Raw genomic sequence first — 24,586 nt, 5'->3', positions numbered from 1 at the left:
GAGGTAGAAAAAGCCTTCCAAAATCCCTGGAGTGAAGACCTGTACCTCAATGTCTGGTAAGCAATTATTGTACTTCTCCTGTAGCCGTGAGCCAACAGCGACAACCACATTTGCTGCCTTGCAAAGTTCGATTTCGTCTTTATGCTTCTTCTCATTCTCTTCAATTGTATCAAACTCAGGACTTTCAGGCACTTTATGCTTTCCAAGGTCTTCACAAAAGACATGAACAAACTGAATCCACTTGCAGTTTGTTGTCCGCATAATGCAGTAAGCAGGAGTACCAAACTTTCGTCCATGGCCTACCACAATATCAGGATGTGGCAATTCTAGAGGCGGCAGTCTCAACCAATCCAGAGGATTAGAAGTTCCGGGAACACTTTCTGCTGTTATTACATTCACTCTGTTGTTTCTAGCATCTTCCCTCTCTAGTTCACTGCTTTTGGTAACATAGCAGTGAACTTTGATCTTTTCACTTGAAGTTTTCGCCAAATTGATCGCAAACTCTCTGTTGAAAGTCGACAAACCGCCCTTAGATGAATTCCACTCGTTGCAAACAAACAAAACATTAACACGCTGACGGTCTTTCTCATTCACAGTCTTCCCACGACTTTCTGAGCTGTTTCCCGTCTCCATGTACACAATTTAGTTAGATAAAATCGAAAAGAGTTCAGCTTAACTTTTATATTCGCATAACTCACTCCTTTGCTCATCTCAAGGATCTGAAGGACGACAGGAAGAAGACGAGAAAGACGAAGAAGAAACAGCTAGAAGAAACCGGATACTGTATCTGGATAAGAGCCCGCGCGTTTCACGTCAACGGAGACTATTCTTGTCTTGTCGATATGTCATATATGTCTTAACAAATCATCCACTGCACATCCATCCCCACAGAGAGTCGACATCCGAACTGAACAAGATATTTATCATTTCAAGTATTGAATAAACATTTCATGTAAAGTCTAACATGCGGTTAGGAATACATGTATTGGGCTTTACCAGTTAAATTGGTCACTCTTCGCTCTGACAAATAGCCCGCGAGAGCAGACACCTTTTCCTGGCTTCTGTAACTCTTTACGGCGGGCAATTTACCACCGGCAACTGATTTACCGTAATAACTCAGCTGATAAAATCCAGTATTGATATCTAGATAATTCCCCACTGATAGAGCAACACAGTTTCTCTAGAATATTATTTTATTCCTTTTTTATTTGTCAGTGAGTCATTCCCGCGGGAAACGCGAAGGAAATTTTACCAAGCGAGCAAATTAGTGGGGAAAGGAGCGCTGCTAAAATTGAGCATGATCCCAGCGGGTTGATTGCAGTCCTTCTCGATGCTGGTTGGAATGGAATGGAGATTCTTTGCAAATAGCGGTATGAATTGGCTGCTATGACACCACTTTTGAGTCTGATCTCGCAAGCCTGCGTATAGCACAGTAATATCTAGTTTGTCTAGTTTCGTCCCCGTAGCCTGTGAGCAAGCTCACCTCCTCTTCCCCGAGAGCTTACTCGCAAGCTACCCTCCCCTCCCCGATTACGCTTTCCACGCAGGCTAAATTCTCGCAAAGCTAAATCTAGGTCTACTGCCCAATTTCAGCATTGACTGATTGGACAGATCGTTTTGGGGTATACTGCGACAATTGTAATGACATTCAAGAAATGAATAAAACAACATCAACAAAGTAGCAAGGTAGCAAGGTAACTGAGTGACAAGGCCACAAAGTAACAAAACTGAAAACAGTGTAACAATGTAAGAGAGTAACAACTTGAAACAACTGTTACAAGATAACCGAGTGACTGGGCAACAGAGTAACAAGATAAAAGAGTAACAAGGCAACAGAGCATCAAAGTAATAGAGTAACAAGGTTACAGCGTGACGAGGTAACAGAGTAACAAGGTAACAGAAGCACCATACTGACCATATAATGGATGATCACGAAAATCAGTTAAAATTTCTTTTTCTGACTGGCCTACTGAATCTTACGGCCTCAGTGAAACCGACTTTGGCCAGGTATCTTCCATTTGTAGGGTTTAAACATTCTTAAAGGTCCGTTTACCCATCTTGTTACTAATGGAATCATTTATACTTTTTGGTTTCAACTGATGACTATATCTTTTTAACGATTTTTCTTTCCTTTCTAATCTGTAATTGGCAGTTCTTCTTTTAAAACTTTTCACGACCATATATTAGGCTTCTTTTGTATTTAGTGGTTTTTATTAAGAATTGGGGGACTTGTGTTATGATATTGATTTGTAGCTTGCACCAGTTTAAATTGTTACCTCCGCTTTATTTTGAATTTGTCCTCTTGTAGAATCTGTTTAGCGGCTGTTTATGTCACTTTAATAGCGAATGCTAGGCTGGATCGTTTTTATGTGTGATTACGTTTAGAACTTCCCTTGTTGAGGTCTTTGTAATAATAACATGCCGGAAGCATAGTTTAAACCTGGATTGGACCGTGTACAAATTAGTTTACCAGATTGCTCAATCTTGTGAGCTATTTCGGTCGCTAGTGATTTCCTCAATCTCATCCGGAATGATTGCCCTCTCGACTCCTTGTAGTCATTCACTAGCGTGAGTTCCAATCTCATGACATTACTAAGACGTCTCTTAACACAAATGCTAGCAAGTCAGCACAGAAGCCAAAATCTGTAATCGTGGAGCCAGATTGCGCAATTCGATCTGGAAGGTCCTCAGTGAAAGAATCCCACAGCTTCCTTTTGTATGCTCCCACTAGCTTGCAAAGGTTACATCGACAGAGGGTTAGAGTTGGCACAGCGTCAAAAGGAAAAACTATGACTGGAATTGGAGGTTCTTGGTTTACACCAGAGTACAGCACCGCCCCCATCAAACCCCACTCCAGGATCTACAGCAAGCATTTCGGGCAGGAAAAGAAATATAGATTGGCTGCAAGATTTTGTGCCAGGCCGTCGGAAAATGAAGGTTAATCAGATGTCCCGGCTTTTTTGGCCTGCTACCTGGCGGCCATGATTAAGGACTACGACGCAGAAGAAAACACGTTCATGCTCGCCGTCCTGTGACATTAAAAAAACAAAAACAAAAATACTTTTTTTCTAAACATTGCATTCCAGTAACAGAATCTAAATGTCCTTTACATGTTTCAGTGCACAAAGTCGGAAGCAAGTTACTGTCAGATATATGTCACATAATACTAAACTGAAATTGAAATTAAGATTGATTTTTTTTAAAGTGGATTTTTCAAAACAGAACAGCAACTCTAAAAGTTGTCTTTATGAAAAAAAAAACAGGAAACAAACCATTTAGCTGGAATAATTAGGTATACGTCATCATCTATTATAGATATGATATGTGTAAAAAAAAAGTCTCATTTTTCCAATTTAAGTCTAGTTTTTAGTTTTAGTTTTAGTTTTCCAGCTTTATTGGTCAATTAAAAAATAACAGTACACTATAAACGAACAAGTGAGAATTAATAAGTAAAAATGAGTAAACTAGAGACCAAAAGGGTTAGTGCGAACGGGATACGATGCCCAGTCGTGTACTACTCATTAAATAATTATTTTACAAACGATCTCCAAAAAAAAAAAAAACTTACAAAATTAAAAATATTCCACTGTTTCTACTTGCTGATCAAACCCTATTCGCTTGGAAATCGCTTAACACAATCACTAGCGGATCAACAAAGCATCTAATGTTTAGAGAGATTTCACATACTTCATTGTCAAACAAAATTGAATTCCCTTTCACTCAACTGTTTACATGGAAAGGGGAAGATCCTTGCACGAGGAAGATCGGCTACAAGGGGAATCACCCTATCGCCAAATGTTTTTAGCCTGCGCCGCGGAAGGACTTGAGTTTTCTTTGGTAAAATGTTGGCTCAAAATCTCGTAACACTGGAAAACTAATTCATTTTGTTTTTGGACGTGCAAATAGGTTGTAAAAAATGCAGAGATAGGTCAGCTAGCATTTTCGTAAAGCCAACATCGGCTCGTAAATTCTGGGAACAAGATTCCTCTTCCTAAGACTTTCTTCATTTTTAGCAGCAGAGCGTCCGAACAGATCAAACTTTATTAGGTTACACAAATATGCCTTTACATGTAAAAGACCTGGAAATGTTTTGGGAACACAGGAGAAAACATTTTACCTTGGCCTCCCAACAAACTTTTTTTTACAAGTGAGCCAATCAGGATACGCGGCGAATTTGATTAACGGTCACGCCTCCTTGCAAAGTCCAACAGGCAAGTGACGCAACAACGAATTATTGAAAACATGTCGTTTTGTATTTTATGGCTAACTTGTAAAGAAAGTTTTATGGGTGGCCACGGTAAGGTGCGTCGCACTGTAAGCGCTTTCTGGAAACGTTGAGTCTCGTTGAGTGCTCCTAAAAGGCTTCCGTGAAGTCACTTTAAGAAGACAAACTAAACAGGTTCATAAACCTATTAATTTCGCCTGTTACTAAGAAAGAGGACAATCGTTTCAATTTAAATAAATTTTAAAAACACTTTGATGAAAAGAATGGTTAGAGGTGTGAATGGTTCTATAAAGTAATTATCGTAAACAGAGGTAATAGCGTCTAATTATTAATGTTAAATAAAACCTAGGGGGTTAGGCAAGGAATAACAAGATATTTCACCCTATTATTGCTGTTACACGTTTCTGCTAATCTCAAAATTATTTCACGTTTTCCAAGCCGAAAGAGGCTGATGTGATCCCTTGCTGTGGAGACGACTGACAACCTCAACTGTACCACGATTTGTTACCATAGAGACAGCAGCTTCTCAATGATCGCGTCTTTTCCACTAAACATAGTGAAGTGCAATACGCTCAACCTTTTCTCGTTTCTCAGTGAAGATTAAATGTCTCTAATTTCCCATAAGTAGCTAGCTGCACGCAGTCATCAGTGATGTTACATCAGCCCTGCTCCTTGAATCAATGTCAACTCCAAGAGACAGTAGCTTCTAAATGATAACCTGATTTCCGCGGCTTTGTTGACCATAATGCAACCAACTCTACTATTTGTTGTTTCTCAAAGTCGGATCTGAGCTTCGTTCCATCAGAAAGTCAAAGGCATCTAATCTTCCATTAACAGCTGTAATCATCAATGGTGTGAGATCATGGTTGTTCCTTGAATCAATGACAACGGCAAGACACAGCAGTTTCTCAATGATTACGTCATTTCCCTCCAGCGCAGTGCAGCACACTCCACCCATTGTTGACATGTCTTTAAAAGCCGGATTTGACTCTATGTGGAAGACCATTAGTGTTGGGGCATTAAATCGGTCACGACAAGCTGCAACCATCAATGGAATTACGCCATCTTTACTCGTCGAATCAAAATCCTAAACTTCGACACTGTAACTCCGTCCCTTTGGGGGATTTTAAAATCGTGGCGGTACGTATATTTGTCAAGAGGAAACGTCGGAACTAAAAAAGCCAAGTTCATATCTGTAATGACACCTTTTAGGGATATAACACTTGATTATAAAAACAAGCCAGCCTAAGGGCCAAAACATTCGATTAAAAAAGCCAGCTCTTTATATTTCAAAGAGAAAAACACGCGAGTGAAACACGCGAGCGCGCGCGAAGATCACCTCCTGCGAGGAGACACGACATGCGCTCACTACCCCTGGGAAAAATAAGCGACTTCTCGTAGTGCGTCGAGCACCGTAACAATTCCGTTGTTCTGTATTTCAATTTTCCAAGTAACCGCTTCATCTCTATTAAATACAGGGGCGTTTATTTCCTTTTGGCGACGTTCAGTCGATCGTCAATTCGAAAGAGGAAATTTTTCAGCGAAGTACTGAAGTACCGCAGTTTTTTTTGTCTTCGTCTGATTTCAAGGTGGCTTCGGTGACCGGCGCCATTTTCAGCTGAAAGATTGGCGCAGTTTGCATCCGATTGGGGTGGAATGGACGACAAGAAGAAGCTTAGACAGTGCGAGAAATGGGAAAAGAAAGCGGGATCAAGTCGGGCCCGGCTCAATGGCAAAATTTTGAGGATAAACGGTTACTTAACATACCCCAGCCCCACCCCCACCCTGTCAAATTGCTTTGGTTGATTACAAGGTTGCATCACAACTGAGAAAAAGCAACAACAATAACAAAGATGAGGTAACATGACAAGCATGGCCTGATTTTTTTTCTTTCGTTTTCCAAATCGCAGTCACTACCCTAATATTTACAAAACTGCGTTTGTCAAGCCTTTCCGTGCATAGTAAATCTTATTAGAGTCAAAATTGACATTATAACTATAAAAATAGCAATAAAATGTTATTAAATATGAAATACATGTGTAACATGTATATGCCCTGCGGATGAAAGATTAAATAGAAGGAAAGATTCTCGCAGTTATAGACGCAACCAGACTGTTGCGAAAAACCTGAAAAAAATTCAGGCTTGAACGGGATTTGAACCCATGACCTCTGCGGTGTTGTACACAAATTTTGAGTCTGTAAAGAGTGTTTACAAAACATGTTTACAGTAATATACACTGTAAAAAAAAACTAATTTCCTTATCATATTAAAACCGGAAAGTACTCAGTTATCAGTTGGAAATATGTCATCGGAGATAACAAAATAAAGGTAAACAAATTAAGTTTACGATGAAGCCTCCGATAAGAAATTTCCAAATAACTACTTTCACTACTATTAAAATATATTATATTCTATTAAAGTAATAAATGTCCTCTTGAAATGTTAAATCTTACTAATAACAGTACCATGTACCTGAAAACTACATAAAATTACCTTTCTACAAACAAAGCTACTACCTATAGCTTATACAAATGGAAAATATCCAGTTAACTGTTATATGTTATCCTTTTTACACACGTTTCTAAAATTAAATAAAAAATCAACGCAATTCTAAGTTGACAACAAATCAACCTTGCTTGAAGGACTGAATTTCATTATTATTATTTACACACAGATTTTAAAAGTTTTAACGACACTACTTGTCTGGTCGTGAAACACTAAAATATACAATAAGAATTTAAGGAATTATATTTAAAATTCAGTCATGATCAGTAACAGCTAAAATGAAGTGCTCTGTTGCTGCCGTACTGTTAGGGAGTACACTGCATTAAAGTCTACGTTCTTTATATTTTTGTGCTAGATCACAAGGTGGGTGCAATAATTGTTCTATAGTTGGTGCTACAGTGGAACCTCTCCTTCATAATACAGACAGCTATATAACATGGACACCTTTATGATAGGGACACCTCTATAATACGGACACCTCTCTATTACGGACAAAACACACAGGAATCCATATAAAGCCTGCTCCTCTAAAGCAGACACCTCTATAACACAGTCACTTACTCTTATCCCCTTAGTGGCTGTAATAACGAGGTTCGACTGTACGCTGGTTTTTTTAAAAAAATACTTCAACAACTGATATATCTACCTTTAACGCCACAAACGAAAACTTAGTTCCCACTGCGTTGACAGTAAGTACGTACTAAATAACTTTACATCGGTCACTACATTCTGCCAATAACGTGCGTGTTGTTTGTACCAGACCTAACCAAAATAAATCCTGTTTCAGAATAAACTCACTGGTTGGAGTGTACTGTTACCTACCGGGCGACAAGGTTTTTTTTTCCTTCGTTCCCAATTTGGGAGGTTTGTTCAGACGATTTGAAATCAAAAGTTCTTAATATACATAGAAAGCATCGATGCCCTTCTTAGAACAACTCTATGATCAAGTGTTAATTTTAACCCATAGGTTTCTAAGCAACAGCTGTTACCACAGCAACGGTAACGTAGAGAACTTCGTTTTACATATCTATTTTTCTCGAGATGTAGTGAAAGAATAAACTTTAACAAAAGTTACAATGTAAAGGATTTGAACCACTTTAAAAACCTACAATTTCTAAGCGAAATTAAAAGAAAATTTGTGAGAGCGTTTTCAAGTGGACAAAGAATCAAATTTCTCGGGCTAATTTTGGCTATTTCCATATTTTGATCATATCTCAACAAAAAGAAACTTATACCTTCTCTTTTCTGTCCAAAGATGTCTAATCGTATGGTAATCTAAATCTACCTAATAAGCTATTTATGAAGAGGTGGTCGATTTTGACATACCGGTATCTACGTTTCAAAACTGCAAAGATAACGCACAAACTACCTAAAGAGCTTGTAACTGACATAAATAGTCAGATACTTTAATAATGTCCTTACAACTAACCTTTGAAATAACAATTTTTAATTCTTGAGGCCTCGCCAAGGATTTACGCGTACCAAAATGCCTAAATCGAAAACAGAATTTTGAGAAACACTTATCAGTTGTAACATAAGATTGTTATTTGAAATCATTTGTTTATCCTTGGAGTTTGCAATTGGTAAAAAATGCAAGACCCCTATTTTCGCTGTTTTTTTTTTATAGGGAAACTTTGTAGTAAAAAAATGTAACATTCAACGCCTATTTTATCCAAATTCTCAAAAGACGGGTTGAAATAAGGTTTATTCCATGATATAATTTACCATTTCACTAGAACAATTCACGGCAACCACCATTAATTAATTAATTAATTAATTAATTAATTGCTACTTTTAACAAAAACCAAATAAAAGAAAACTTGACAAAGGAATTTATGTCAAATGGGACCTGTCTTTTTTCTTTCGATTTTCTGTGAATAACTCTTACAACACAAATAAGAGTATATTACGCCTATTTTGACTTCAAGTAAAACGATTCTTTAAGGCTCAAACGCTATTTTTTCGCGTGTTACTAGTAAAGTAAAAAATTGCTACATTCTCTTGAATTTTCCAATCCAATCTGCTTCAAATTCCAGAAAATGATTCAAAGCTTTCAAAATCGTCTCGATAACAGGAACAAATTATCGATGTTCAATAATATACGAGGTTTTCAGTGTTATAAGATTCTCGTTACACTTGCCAGTTATCACGGAGTGTCAGTCCGTAATGCGAGAGTTAACTGTACTTACCTGATAATTTCCGAACCTACAGAGTATTACACTTACTGAGTGCTAAAAGAAAGAAGCTAACGTGCTCCCTTACTGAGGAGATATATAACAGCTTCAGTTTTACCGAGAGATGTTGCCACCATCAGCGGTGTTTTACCATTGTTGTCCTTTGAATTTATGTCGAGTCCAAGAGACAGCAGCTTCTCAATGATTTCATTATTGTTCCCATATGCAGCCGAGTGCAACACAGTCCACCCATCGTTCTCTTTCAAAGACAGATCTGCGCCTCTTTCAAGAAGAAGGTTAAATGCATTTAATCTCCCATTAGCAGCTGCAACCATCGACGGTGTTTCACTATAACTGTTCCTTAAGTCAATATCAAGTCCAAGAGATAGCAGCTTTTCAATGATTTCATCATTTCCACCTTCCGCAGCACTGTGCAGCACAGTCAACCCATCATTGCCTTTCAAAGTCGGATCTGCGCCTCTTTCTAGAAGAAGGTTAAATGCATTTAATCTCCCATTTTCAGCTGCAATCATCAATGGTGTTAAACCACCACTGTTCCTTGAATCAATATCAAGTCCAAGAGACAGCAGCTTCTCAATGATTTCATCATTTCCACCTTGAGCAGCCCGGTGCAGCGCAGTCCTCCCATCGTTGTCTTTCAAAGTCGGATCTGCGCCTCTTTCTAGAAGAAGGTTAAATGCATTTAATCTGCCATTACCAGCTCCAATCATCAATGGTGTTTCACCATCACTGTCCCTTGAGTCAATATCAAGTCCAAGAGATAGCAGCTTTTCAATGATTTCATCATTTCCACCTTCCGCAGCACTGTGCAGCACAGTCCACCCATCATTGCCTTTCAAAGTCGGATCTGCGCCTCTTTCTAGAAGAAGGTTAAATGCATTTAATCTCCCATTACCAGCTGCAATCATCAATGGTGTTTCACCATCACTGTTCCTTGAATCAATATCAAGTCCAAGAGACAGCAGTTTTTTAATGATTTCATCATTTTCACCTTGCGCAGCACTGTGCAGCACAGTCCACCCATCATTGCCTTTCAAAGTTGGATCTGCGCCTCTTTCTAGAAGAAGGTTAAATGCATTTAATCTCCCATTTTCAGCTGCAATCATCAATGGTGTTAAACCTTCACTGTTCCTTGAATCAATACCAAGTCCAAGAGACAGCAGCTTCTCAATGATTTCATCATTTCCACCTTGAGCAGCCCGGTGCAGCGCAGTCCTCCCATCGTTGTCTTTCAAAGTCGGATCTGCGCCTCTTTCTAGAAGAAGGTTAAATGCATTTAATCTGCCATTACCAGCTCCAATCATCAATGGTGTTTCACCATCACTGTCCCTTGAGTCAATATCAAGTCCAAGAGATAGCAGCTTTTCAATGATTTCATCATTTCCACCTTCCGCAGCACTGTGCAGCACAGTCAACCCATCATTGCCTTTCAAAGTTGGATCTGCGCCTCTTTCTAGAAGAAGGTTAAATGCATTTAATCTCCCATTTTCAGCTGCAATCATCAATGGTGTTAAACCACCACTGTTCCTTGAATCAATATCAAGTCCAAGAGACAGCAGCTTCTCAATGATTTCATCATTTCCACCTTTTGCAGCCCAGTGCAGCACAGTCCACCCATCGTTGTCTTTCAAAGTCGGATCTGCACCTCTTTGTAGAAGAAGGTTAAATGCATTTAATCTCCCATTACCAGCTCCAATCATCAATGGTGTTTCACCATCACTGTTCCTTGAGTCAATATCAAGTCCAAGAGACAGCAGCTTCTCAATAATTTCATCATTTCCACCTTTCGCGGTCCTGTGCAGCACAGTCCTCCCATCGTTGTCTTTGAAAGTCGGATCTGCACCTCTTTCTAGAAGAAGGTTAAATGCATTTAATCTCCCATTACCAGCTGCAATCATCAATGGTGTTTCACCATCACTGTTCCTTGAATCAATATCAAGTCCAAGAGACAGCAGTTTTTTAATGATTTCATCATTTTCACCTTGCGCAGCACTGTGCAGCACAGTCCACCCATCATTGCCTTTCAAAGTTGGATCTGCGCCTCTTTCTAGAAGAAGGTTAAATGCATTTAATCTCCCATTTTCAGCTGCAATCATCAATGGTGTTAAACCTTCACTGTTCCTTGAATCAATACCAAGTCCAAGAGACAGCAGCTTCTCAATGATTTCATCATTTCCACCTTGAGCAGCCCGGTGCAGCGCAGTCCTCCCATCGTTGTCTTTCAAAGTCGGATCTGCGCCTCTTTCTAGAAGAAGGTTAAATGCATTTAATCTGCCATTACCAGCTCCAATCATCAATGGTGTTTCACCATCACTGTCCCTTGAGTCAATATCAAGTCCAAGAGATAGCAGCTTTTCAATGATTTCATCATTTCCACCTTCCGCAGCACTGTGCAGCACAGTCCACCCATCATTGCCTTTCAAAGTTGGATCTGCGCCTCTTTCTAGAAGAAGGTTAAATGCATTTAATCTCCCATTTTCAGCTGCAATCATCAATGGTGTTAAACCACCACTGTTCCTTGAATCAATATCAAGTCCAAGAGACAGCAGCTTCTCAATGATTTCATCATTTCCACCTTTCGCAGCCCAGTGCAGCACAGTCCACCCATCGTTGTCTTTCAAAGTCGGATCTGCGCCTCTTTGTAGAAGAAGGTTAAATGCATTTAATCTCCCATTACCAGCTCCAATCATCAATGGTGTTTCACCATCACTGTTCCTTGAGTCAATATCAAGTCCAAGAGACAGCAGCTTTTCAATAATTTCATCATTTCCACCTTTCGCGGTCCTGTGCAGCACAGTCCACCCATCGTTGTCTTTGAAAGTCGGATCTGCACCTCTTTCTAGAAGAAGGTTAAATGCATTTAATCTCCCATTACCAGCTACAATCATCAATGGTGTTTCACCATCACTGTTCCTTGAATCAATATCAAGTCCAAGAGACAGCAGTTTTTTAATGATTTCATCATTTTCACCTTGCGCAGCACTGTGCAGCACAGTCCACCCATCATTGCCTTTCAAAGTTGTATCTGCGCCTCTTTCTAGAAGAAGGTTAAATGCATTTAATCTCCCATTTTCAGCTGCAATCATCAATGGTGTTAAACCTTCACTGTTCCTTGAATCAATACCAAGTCCAAGAGACAGCAGCTTCTCAATGATTTCATCATTTCCACCTTGAGCAGCCCGGTGCAGCACAGTCCTCCCATCGTTGTCTTTCAAAGTCGGATCTGCGCCTCTTTCTAGAAGAAGGTTAAATGCATTTAATCTGCCATTACCAGCTCCAATCATCAATGGTGTTTCACCATCACTGTCCCTTGAATCAATGCCAAATCCACGAGACAGTATTGCCAAAATGATGTCAACGTTTCCACTTTGTACGGCTGCGTGCAGCAACGTCCACCCATTGTTTCCAACTGATTGTTCACTCTTGTTAGCAGAACTGAGCCCAGGCTGTACGCTTGCATGGTCACTGTCTTTTGAATTAACTGTGGGAGCTTTCTGATCCATGGCCGGGATACTGCATTCTATTGAGACAATATAGTTATGAAATAAGACAGGAAGCAGATAAACAACCAAACGAAACCCAATTTAAAAGTGTTTTGAGCGAAAATTTGAAAGGTATCCTATTTTTGGCAGATGTCGTTAACAACAATTTCACTTTGGCAGTTACTTCTTTAACGCAGTTTAGTTACAATTGCATGGATCACAGTTAATTCGGTTTGATTTGAGTATTATCACCTTCTTCAAGCCCTCTCATAAACACTCTCATAACAATCATGAACTTTCTTTCTTTCCTGGAAAGCTTCAAAAACGAACCGCTAACCTAATTACTTGCAACTAAAAGGATCTCTGTTATCCCCAGAAATATTTCCAAAAAATGTCATTTTTAACAGAGTGTTAACTTTATGAGACAAATCCGTAAATTGCAGGAAAAAGGAAGTGTAATTCATTTTCTGCCTCAGTGGACGAATGATAGTGACACAATTCTATATTTTTCTGAAATTACCAGTACGCAGTGTGTACCCCTTTTAGTCGATGATTTATAGTGTCAAAATTATTTTAAAGCAATTTTTGCCAATGGACACTGCTTATGTTCCAGTAAAAAATACTTTTACCACGCTAATTGAAAAAAAGGAATACGATTTACATTTTTAAAATATAAAATTGAATTCAAAACGACACAATCTTAATTAGGCAAATATATAAAATATGAAATAAAGCGAGTCGTGCATAGACCAGATTGTTAAGAAATTCTCAAGTTTCTTTGACAAAGGTGACAGCTGAAATGTTCATAACACTAGAAAACTAATTCCTTTCGTTTTCAAAGGGGCTATCGTAAGAACTGCGAAAAAAGGTCAGCTGGCATTTCCGTTACGCCAACAAGAGCTCGTAAATTCGGGGAATAAGATTTCATGCCCTAAAATTTTCTACAACTTTAATTTTCAGCTAAAGGAAAGGAACAGATCCAATTGTATTAACTTACACAGATATAGCCTAAGTATCAGACTTTTCGTAACGGGGAGGGGGGGAGGGAGAGAGGAAGACCTAATACTGAGTTGAACACAAATATGCATTTAAAAGGCCACAAAACGACCTGGAAACACAACATTTTTAGTATTTTGCTTAGATATTCTCGTTCTATGTAGTCTTCTTCGCAGCCGTTTTTGGGATGTCACACAACGCTCCCCAAAACGGCTGCGAAGGAGACTACGTTCTAGGGTGCCCCCGATAAACTTGAGACTTGAAATGTGATATGACTGTGATAAGTCATGATCTCCCAGTGACACCCAATGGTTTATTTGGGTGGATATCTGTTCAAAAGACTTCAGTCGTCAGTCTAATCGTCAAAGAAATTCGGATCTAGTTTTAGAGACAATCTAGTAAGTTTTCTTGCGAAAAACGTCAGCTCAGAATTCGTATTAAATATCAGAAGTTTTCAGAAGTGCAAATATCTCAGTGATATCTCGTTAAATATGCCAAATGAGGTAAGCTGGCATTTTTGTAAACGCAAGGAAAGCTCCTAAATTTGGGAAATCAGATTCCATTACGTTAAACTTTCTGCATCTTAAATTTTCAGCGAAAGCATCCAACCAGTTTAACTGGTCAAACTGGAATAGCTCACACAGATATTCCCTTAAAAGGCCACAAAACAACCTAGCAACAAAGAAGACAATATTTTAACTATTTTCTTTAAATGTTCTCCTTGGGTTCCCCTGATCTCCTGATCTTAACTTTGCCACAGATGTTCCATAGAGCACATTTTTTATTAATCTTTATTGAAGAAAAGTGCTTCGTGTTTCGAAAGGAATAATAAAACGGTGGTTTCCTGTTGGATCGTTCATTTGATTGCGTGAACTTGAAAGTTGCGCCGATCTTTACATAACCACTTTGCATGACCGTAACAAATTTAAGATGCATTCAAGCTTTCATTTTGGTCAGATTTTGTTTTTGTTTGTTTTTTTCTTTTGGCACTTTTAAAACTTTTAATAAAATTTTTTCATTGAAATGTGTTGCTTCTAATCTTTCGTATTGATTTAATCTTAATTTTTCGTATTGATTAATTGTGTTGCTTTGAATTCTCATCTTTTTACGAAGGAGGCGTGTTCTAATGTGAAATATTCCATTCGTGGTCTTGCTGAGGCACACAGTTTGTAGCCTACAACTTTTTGCTTTTTTTTTTGCTTAGACCTCTAAACAAAACTGGACGCTCTTTCCCTTCCAAAACCCTTATAAAAGAAAGATCACCATCAGTGCAAAAAGTACAGTCGAGGCGCATTTTTTATATATAAAAAGCGCGTATTGCTAATAAAGAGTTTTGATACGTTTGTTTTAAATTTCGCCGATAGCTAGTGATACAAATGGCGGAGAGAAATAAAAAGTGTCTCGTCTCATTAGAGAAACCAGCACGGTAAAACATCACGCTTTCACTATCTGTTTCTGTTTATACCCTGAGTATCATTTATTATTTATTACAAAAACAGGCAATTCAAACAAGGACGGTACAACAACCCAATTAAAAATAATATCTAAAAAATAAAGACAGGCCGGGAATTGCCAATTGGCATAATGTCGAGTAACTTTTGAATCAAGTAATCTGTCGTCATTAACATGGATAGTCCTAAACTCAAGTTTCTTCTCACTGACTCCCCCACCCCCACCCCCTTGCTAAAATGGGAAGCTATTCTTCATCAAATGTGTGGTTTTATCAGCTGAAATTGAAAAGGTGAATTGGCCACTGAACAGAGATACAAAAGCTGACGTTTAAAGCATTAACCCTTCGTCAGAGTGTATTCGTTTTTCTCCCCCACCGATGTAGTGTAGGTTCTTCTGAGGATTACACTGTGTGTTGTGCCGCACAGCACTAATGACTCATAACTCTGTAATGAAACTTGTTTAATTGCTGAGTTGATCTCATGAACTCCCAACTGTGAGAGAGGCAAATGGGAAACCACAACATACAACACAAAGATAAATATTCTTAGACCTCGGTAGGAAACGATCCCATTACCTCGAGAACTTGTAATAACATTTTTAGGGAATTTAGGGGAATCCAGCTAACCTTCACTCGACAAACTGCTCTCAAAGGCTTCTGAAACTGTCTTGTCAGAGCAGCTTGGTTCACTCTCCTTGGTGACACTACATTTTGATCTGTCACTGGTGAAACTGGAATCATCATTTGCACGACAATCAACTCCTGGAGGCAAACCATGCAGAACTAAAAATTACACTTAGATGAAAATTTTATATTTTAAAGTCCCACTGTCCTAAACACAATTAAAAAGAAAACAAATACCAACAATAAATATGACCTGCATATTACAAGAAAAATCAGTGTCAACAGAGATGACAATCAATAAAGTGAACAAACTGAGACAATATCTCACCAACATACCAGACCTCAAAAGCAATGACTTCCCAGATGTAAGTTAATCAACTCAGGATGTTGAAACATTAATAGGCCATTTTCATGATGGCATCATTTTACTACAACTACCAGAATTCATTTCGTTTTCCTTTTCAAATTGAAATTCTGTAATCCCAGTGGACAGCAAAGAACAATGAGGGTTGTCCAATACACCCAACCAAACTGAGTCCAATGGACGAAGGCCATGGACGACTAGACTCACCGGAAGTCAGTTCGCGAGAGACTTAGCAAAGTATAGTTGAGGAGGGGGTGGAAAATGTCGGCAAACAGACTCCATCGAATCCGATGGAGACGGGTTGCCGTGGAACGAGTCCATCGAACTGCAGCGTGTTGTTTCGCCTCATGGCTGAGAGATATTTTCTATGTCTCGTGCGAACTGACTTCCGGGGAGTCCGATTGACTCTTCCCAGGACGAACTGTCTCCATCGGATCCGATCGAGTCTGTTTTGCCAACTTTTCAATCCCCCTCACTCCTGTTAACCCCTTTTCAAGCACCTTGCACCCATTTCCGGTTCCGGTTTTGATCGGATTCAATCTGCCTGCGAGTGAAGACAACCCGACTCAGGTCGAGTGTATTGGACATGTCTGAGAACAATAGCTCTAATTAGCATGAGTAAACAAAAACCAAAAGGATTCTGGTAGTTGTAGTAAAATGACACCATAGTGAAAATGTCCTATTAATATCATAACAATAACTCCCACCGAGTCAATCGTACTACACAAACTTAACACTTTTCTAAGATCCATATAAACTCTATACTTACTAGCAGCACAGGACATGTCATCTGTTGCTTCCACGTTTAAACATCCGACAGGAGATTAAACACTTTTGAAGCCAACATTCAGAGCACCTGAACCTTTGAGAAAGGAAAGAGGAAACTTCTTATTAGATCTAGAGAACAAACCTGGTGCCAGGATACTATAATCTACATCCCCAAGAGATTTACACTGAATTTGTGTAGCTTCAAGTCTGCTTTATGTCAGTAACTGAGAAGCTTTCTGGGACTTAGGATAGCCTGCAAGAGCAGACGCCTTTTCCCAATTTTTTTCACCCGATGGGAAAAGTGCTCTTTTCATGCCATGTCAAACAAAAGCCGCAGACTAAAGGAAGAGCCTAAGTGATGATTTGGCCTTCATGGAATCCACACTTCCCTAGATTTGCTCTAATTTGGCAAACAGAGAGAGCCAACTTGCTCAAGCCCAGGTGCAATAAGTTTAATTGCTACTCAATGCAGATTCTTGCAAAAGAAGTTTTGTGACTTTGTTTTGACTAAATGAGTGAAATGTCCAAACCCCAGATACCTTTTGATCAGGGATTAGCATTTATCAGCTTCCATAAGACCCGTTCTAGTTTTCATTCAGAGATCCCAAAGAAAAAAATTCATGCTAAGGATCACAACAGAGAAAGTCAGTAGAACTTTCAAAGAATATTTCCAAGTCACTTCATCAAAGCATTGTTTATTTTATGGACCTTTCACTCTTAGCACAGGAAAAATCAGTCAGTTCTGAAATGTTTTATCGATTTTTTTGAAATCAAACATGCAGAATCTTTTTATTCTTGTCCATTTGATTTGTCATATACCATGCTTTAAGAAGTTGGTGATGGCTTTTCTAATTCAAATTGGGAACATGCAAAATTTATAATTTACTGACTTCGCAGTTTTTGTTTATCATCCTCATAGTAAAATAATATCAATTTTGTTAAAGTATCAATCCTGAATACTTTAACAAAATTGATATTATTTTACTATGAGGATGATAAACAAAAACTGCGAAGTCAGTAAATTATAAATTTTGCATGTTCCCAATTCTGAAGAAGACTGGGACGAGCGGCAATGGCGACGGACGCAAACTTCTAAGCTCCGTCTGGGTCTCGAAGCAGACATGTAAAAACCATAAAAAAAATGGAAGGGAAAGACCAGGGAACGAAGAAGAAAACCGGTAGACGTAAAAGAGAAGAAATGAGCAGTTTAAGTAGCGAAAATTCGCAGGGAACGCCAGAAGCAAAACGTGCTGGCAACACCCGACAAATGGCGGACGTTGTAGATGATGCGAGCAATGTAGGCGTATCAAGAAGCGACCCTCAGGTTCCAGCGTTAGCAGCGATATGGGAGGTTGTGGTACGCATCGAAGCAAATACAAATCTTCTCATTAATGAGCATAAAGCGTTAAAGACACATTGTGAAGAGCTTCAAAAGAGCATACAATTCACCCAAGCAGACGTGGAAGACATGAAGAAAGAAAACCAGAAGCTTAAAGATACAATGAAGGCAGTTCACGAGAAAAACAACGAACTAGAGAAGAAAGTTGACCAGTTGGAAAACAAGCTCCAGTCAAGCGTCGAGCAGGGAAATATTTTAGAGAAGAAATTGGAAGAAGCGACAAAAATGCACGACAACTTGGAACAGTATTCAAGAAAATTCAACTTAGAAATATACGGGATTCCCGAACAGGAAAGAGAAGATACAGAGGAAATCGTGCTCAACCTCGCTAAACGCTTGAATGTCAATCTAGAGCCCGAGGACATCGATATAGCACACCGGATGAAGAAAGGTAATACTCGGCCTAGGCCGATTATTGTCCGGTTTACCAATTATTACAGTAGAAATAGACTATACAAGAACAGGAAAAAGCTACGCAGGGCAAATTTCGAAGATTTTATCGAAGGAGCTCACAAAATCTATATCAACGAGAATTTGACTGCCTTAAGATCACAATTGTTCAAAAAGGTCAGAGAAAAAAAAGGAAGTCAAAACTGGAGAATCTGGACTTTAGATGGCACAATATATGTGAAAACAGATCCTGAAGGTAGCTCTGCTACTCGAATTAAGTGTGAGGCGGACCTTAGCAGATTACGTTGATAGTTTATACTTCATATGTAGCTTAAGCTTAGTTTATTTATTATGCCCGCAGCCTTTATCTTTCTCTTCCTCTCGATCGTCGATCACGTTACAAAACTGATATTATTACAAATTTTGCTTCATTTGCTTCGATGACGGATGGAGGTTTAGGATTTTGCATAGCTTGTTTTTTTCACTTTCGGACGAACGCGGATAAATCCCAGAAGAGTAATTTAAGCGTTAGTGTCCTTTTGTTATTAGCCTTAGTATAGTGTCAATTATTTTGTAGTCCGTGTTTTGTTTCCTTTTTTGGGGGGCCTAATTTTCTTTAGCTTAATTTATGCTCGAATTTTGTTTCTTACTGTTTTGTATAAACAATGTCTAACTTGAAGATTTTGTCACTGAATGTGCGTGGCCTTCGTAAAGCAGAAAAAAGAAGAGCTATATTCTGTTATCTGAAAAAACAAAAAGCTTCAATTTTTTGCCTTCAAGAAACATTCTCAAAGACAGAAGACGAAACTATTTGGCGTGCTGAATGGGGTGGACAGATATTATTTTCTCACGGCTCAGAGCACTCTAGAGGTGTATGTATATTAGTGAAACCAAACGGCTCTCCCTTAGAAACCATAGAAAATGATGAAGAAGGGCGGTATATCTTTGCTAATTTGAAATTAACAACAGAGGAATTATCATTAGTCAATATTTATGCACCAACGGATTGTCGCCTGCAAATTCCATTTCTGCAAAAAATTACCCACCTTTTGGTAACTAAAACCTGTGTTTCTAGGGTCATTATGGTAGGAGATTGGAATACAACGCTCAGCCATCTAGACAAAAGTGGTGGCCTTCCATGGAAAGAAACAATTTATAGGAATGGTTTAGTGAGTTTGATGGCGGAACTTAACTTGGTTGATGTTTACAGAACACTTCACCCAAACACAAAAACATATACTTATGAAACCAAGAGTCAAAAATTAAAGTCTAGAATAGATTACTTCATAATTGCAAGACAATTAATCAACAAGGTAAAGAAAACAGAAACACGATCCTCAATTGCTCCCGATCATAAAGCTGTCTTTCTTAGCCTTGAAATCGATCAAACATTTAAACGTGGACCGGGTACATGGAAATTTAAAAACACACTACTGAAAGACGACGAATATATCAATTTAATTAAAAACAATTACTCTTCTATTCAAGAGAAATACAAAGAAATTGAAAGCCGTCAACTGTATTGGGAATTGGTAAAAATGGAAATAAGAAGTATGACAATTGTCTTCTCCAAGAAGAAAAGGTTCAATTTGAGAAACCGTGAAACAGCCATCCAACGTAAGTTAGAAGAGCTAGATAAGGAAATTTGTAATAATCAAAATCTAGACGATGATATTCTAACGGAGTACGAGAACCTTAAAAAAGACCTGTCCGAAATTTATCATACAAAGGGAAAGGAGGCGATGTTCAGATCAAAAATAAGATGGATTGAGAATGGTGAAAAACCAACGAAATACTTTTTTAACTTGGAAAAACGGAATTATGAGAAAAAGATTATAACCCAGCTTAAAACAATAGACGGAGAAATAATCACGGATTTAAGCATGATAAATGAAGAAATAGAAAACTATTACAAAAACTTCCTGACTGCTAGAATCCCACAAGACGAGAACAATAATTTCGACGACAACTTTGCCCGCTTCTCCTCTGATTTACAAAATCCAAAACTAGCTCAAGACGAAGCAAGCGAACTTGAGCAAGAACTGACAAAAGATGAACTACTGAATGCCTTAAAAGGTTTCCAACCTGACAAAACTCCAGGTGATGACGGTTTCACGAAAGAATTTTATGAAATCTTCTTCGAATTGCTATGGAGGAACCTCCTCGACTCTTTCAACGAAGCCTTTCAAACAGGCAAACTGTCTATATCTCAGAGAAGAGGAATTATTTCGCTAATACCAAAAGATGAAAACAATCTTATGGTTTTAAGCAACTGGCGTCCAATAACATTGCTTAATGTCGACTATAAAATATTGGCTAGAGCTATTGCAAAAAGAATAGAGACGAAGATGCCCAAACTGATTCATTCGGACCAAACAGGGTTCGTAAAAGGACGATACATTGGTCAAAATGTGAGGCTTTTAAATGACCTTATGGAATTTACCGAATTAAACAAAGTCCCAGGAATACTACTCTTTATAGACTTCGAAAAAGCCTTTGATACATTAGAATGGCCTTTTATTCATCACACTTTAAGATTCTTCAATTTTGGCCCGAACATTCAAAAATGGATTTCAGTACTCTATAGCGATGTTGAAAGCGGAGCTATAAACGGCGGATACATGACTAATTATTTTCGAGTATCAAGGGGCGTAAGGCAAGGATGCCCGCTGAGCCCTCTATTATTCGTCCTATGTGTAGAACTTCTTGCACAAAAAATACGACAAAATCAGGAAATAACAGGTATTGAACTACCTAATTCCATTGAAGCTAAGCTAAGCCAGTTCGCTGACGACACTACATTAATATGTAAGGACACGATGTCATTACGTGGAAGTATGTCAGTTTTGGGGAGCTTTGGTGAAATTTCAGGTTTAAAGCTAAACAGCAAAAAGACAAAGGCTATGTGGATAGGCTCTTTGAAAAACAACAAAACCAAACCCTTAGAGATAGATGTTCCAGCGGACCCAATTAAGACCTTAGGAACCTATCTTTCAAACGATAGAGACAAAAATAACAATTTGAATTTTTATCTAAAAATTCAAAAGATGGAAACTAAATTAAATATCTGGTTGTCTCGCGACCTTACACTTATGGGAAGAACCCTGCTTGCTAAAACTCTAGGAGTCTCTAAATTGGTGTATGCAGCCTCAATGTTGACTGTTCCTCAAGAAGTTATTAAAAGAGTCCAAACCAAGCTCTTTAATTTTTTATGGAAAAACAAAAAAGATAAAATAAAAAGGGAAGTTCTTTTTCAAGAAACAAGTAAAGGTGGCCTGAACTTTCCAAATTTTGCAACGACAGTTAAAGCACTCCGCTTGAGTTGGATTGGTAGACTGCTTAACAGTCCAACTACCGATGCATGGACAGCTATTCCAAATGCTTTTTTTGAAAAATATGGAGGTCTAAACTTCTTGCTCAAGTGTAATTATCATATAAAGAAATTAGACAAAAATTTACCGTCTTTCTACTTAGAAATGCTAGAGTACTTTAAGGAATTACGTCTAAATCGCCAAGATAAATACAAAAGTGACCTTGTTTTATGGAACAATCAAGACATAACTATTGAAGGTAAATCGCTGTTCTGGAGAAGTTGGACAGAAAATGGAATTTACTACTTTCAAGACATTCTGAATGAAAATGGAAAATTACTAACTTATGAAGAATTTAATCGCAAGTACAAAATAAAAATTAATTTTCTAAACTATTTTCAAATCCTGGCATCAATTCCAGCAAACCTCAAATCAAAGGCAGCTTCTACACCCAGACCCATGAACTTTATTCTCGATGATTGTGATACATTTGACTTATCTAGGGACAAATCGATTAAACTTTCAAAAATGAAATGTAAAGACTATTATCATCTCTTTCAAGAAAAAGCAGAAGTTACACCAACAGCCATAAAAACTTGGGCCAGACAATACCCCGATATAGAATGTAAATGGCAAAAATTATTCCAAAATATACCTCGCCTCTCTACTAACAACAAACTGAGACAATTCTCCTTTAAAATGTTACACCGTATTTTAGTGACCAAAAAAGAACTCAAACGATTTAAAATAGCAGATAATGAGGAGTGTTTTTTCTGTAATTCAGCTGATTCCTTGGAACATGCATTTCTGGAGTGCCCTGCAGGCCAAAAACTCTTTCAAGAAGCCTTAACATGGTTTAATAATAAGCACAAAGTAAATTTTACTCCATCTAAACAACAGCACCTATTTAAAGACTATGATCCACCCCCGAGTACTAACTCAAAATTAATGCGGAAATTCCAGATCCTTACTGTACAAACTCAGAAATATTACTACTCATGTAAAATGTTAGAAAAACCTCCAAATATTCTAGAATTGAAGTCAGCGCTAATCTTACAATGGAAAGTTGAAAAATGGGAAATTTAAAATTAATTTAAATTAACGAAAACGCACAATTTTTTTTTTTTTTTCTTCCAGTGACAAAATTTCATCCTTTTCTTACTGCTTTCCTGTTTTTTTTTTTTTAGTAGCGTGTAACCCCCAGTTTGTAAGTAATCTAGTTACTGTTATGTTTAAGGCTATCTGTTTTAAATTGTAAGTAGAGTCCTGTTTTGTTCAGTAGCGTAAGTAACCAGTAAACATGTATTGTAGGTAGAATACTGTATTGTCTAGTGATATATTTAGCCCGTACTGTAAGTAATGTAAGTAATGTGATTTTGCAAACAATAAAAAAAAAAAAATAAAATAAAAAAAAAAAAATCAATCCTGAAAACTTCAGTCCAAAACCAATGACTGTTACTGGTGTAAATTTCACAATGATTGGCATTGGAGAAGACTAACCAACAGCAAGTTGAAAAAGTGAGGTATGGTGACCCTCAAAAACTTTATCAAGACATCTTAAAAGATACGAATCACATAGTCACACAACTTCAGGACATTGAACTTGTACAGTACATCCAGGTTTTGCTTAGCAAAACCTACAGTCAAGCTATCCCTCAGCCCCCCAACCCCTTTCAAAAAAATAACAACAACAAACTGAAAAAAAGAAACATGAAGCATGCTTGTTTTGATTTCAGTTACTGCCGTTACCATACATAAATTGCCATTATTGAAATGTTTTAAACTTGTAAGTGGGAAACATGATCATGGACATTTAAAAACTGACATAATGAAGATACACTATAGAAAGTTTTCAAAAGTATTTTCCTGTCATTTTTCTCGGCTGCTAGGGACTGAAACACACTGCCAGTAGTTAAAGAGCAAAAGACACTTGCAAAGTTCACGTACAGAACAGTTAATATATACTTAATGGGCATGGAAAGCACATATTTATAATAATAATAATAATAATAATAATAATAATAATAATAATAATAATAATAATAATAATAATAATAATGCTTTATTCTTTTGTGATCAATATAAAGATCGATACCATGAACAGGAGATACCACAGGTTATCCCTATCGAGGGTATCCCCTTTTAAATCAAAGCAATTCAAATCAACTCAACTCAACTCAACACAAATTATCAAATCAAATCAAATGTTAGTTTTTGAGTAGAGGGGACAACCGGAGTAGCCGGAGAAAAACCTCTCAGAGCAGAGTAGAGAACCAACAAACTCAGCCCACTTATGACGCCAAGTCTAGGAATCAAGCCCAGGCCACATTGGTGGAAGGCGAGTGCTCTAACACTGCGCCAACCCTGCTCCTGTCATAGAAGCATTAAGATTTAAGAGCGGTTGTCAGTAACTTTCGAGAATCCGGCGACAGAAGCGAAAATTCGAATTTTTTTTTATTTGCCCCAAAAGACCCTTTTGGTGAACTATTTTCAAAACTAATATTCAAAAGTTCCAGCGAATTTTTATTTTGGCAAAAATTGGGAAAGTTCGAAATCGGCCAAAACGCGACCGATGGCCCGATTGAAATTATGCAAATTACTACATTTTTAAAACTCTCGTTCAAGACAAGGTAGCGTTTTCTCGAGTTGACACTTTCACAATCGTTTTTACATCCCTTGTGCTTGCTTCTAAACTATATTTTATCTCCACCTGAACATTCTTTCATTTAAAGTTGCCCACGTAAAGAATACAATGTTTGCTATTCCTTAGATAGAGCGATTTTTGCCATATTTCAGATGACCATATCATCAAGGGTATACAAATATACTGGTAATGAAATCACTTTTTTGAACGGGCAATTGTTCTTATTTATCAT

The 24,586-nt window shown here is 38.0% G+C and overlaps 2 protein-coding genes across 13 annotated transcripts in view; both read right to left on the bottom strand.

Moving 5' to 3' along the window:
- The window catches only part of LOC146457977 (uncharacterized), a 94,997-nt gene that overhangs the window by 24,132 nt on the left and 46,279 nt on the right, over positions 1–24,586 (bottom strand). The window lies entirely within an intron of this gene.
- The window catches only part of LOC146457978 (uncharacterized), a 134,247-nt gene that overhangs the window by 99,170 nt on the left and 10,491 nt on the right, over positions 1–24,586 (bottom strand). For 11 of the 12 annotated variants that reach the window (XM_085091087.1, XM_085091090.1, XM_085091085.1 and 8 more), the window contains exons 2-5: positions 16,612–16,704; positions 15,482–15,616; positions 12,225–12,446; positions 7,176–12,026 (exon numbers count right to left, since the gene is read on the bottom strand). In XM_085091087.1, coding sequence (XP_084947213.1) covers positions 8,977–12,026; positions 12,225–12,446; positions 15,482–15,616; positions 16,612–16,627 — 3,423 coding nt within the window. In that variant the 5' untranslated portion in view covers positions 16,628–16,704 and the 3' untranslated portion in view covers positions 7,176–8,976. The remainder of the gene's footprint in view (positions 1–7,175; positions 12,027–12,224; positions 12,447–15,481; positions 15,617–16,611; positions 16,705–24,586) is intronic. The other variant, XM_085091097.1, reaches the window with a different exon arrangement.

This window comes from Pavona decussata, unplaced genomic scaffold (genome assembly GCF_977016875.1).
Source record: "Pavona decussata unplaced genomic scaffold, jaPavDecu1.1 SCAFFOLD_234, whole genome shotgun sequence".
NCBI lineage: Eukaryota > Metazoa > Cnidaria > Anthozoa > Scleractinia > Agariciidae > Pavona > Pavona decussata.
Note: the sequence above shows the minus strand (reverse complement) of the source record. Positions and strands in the feature narration are given on the sequence as shown.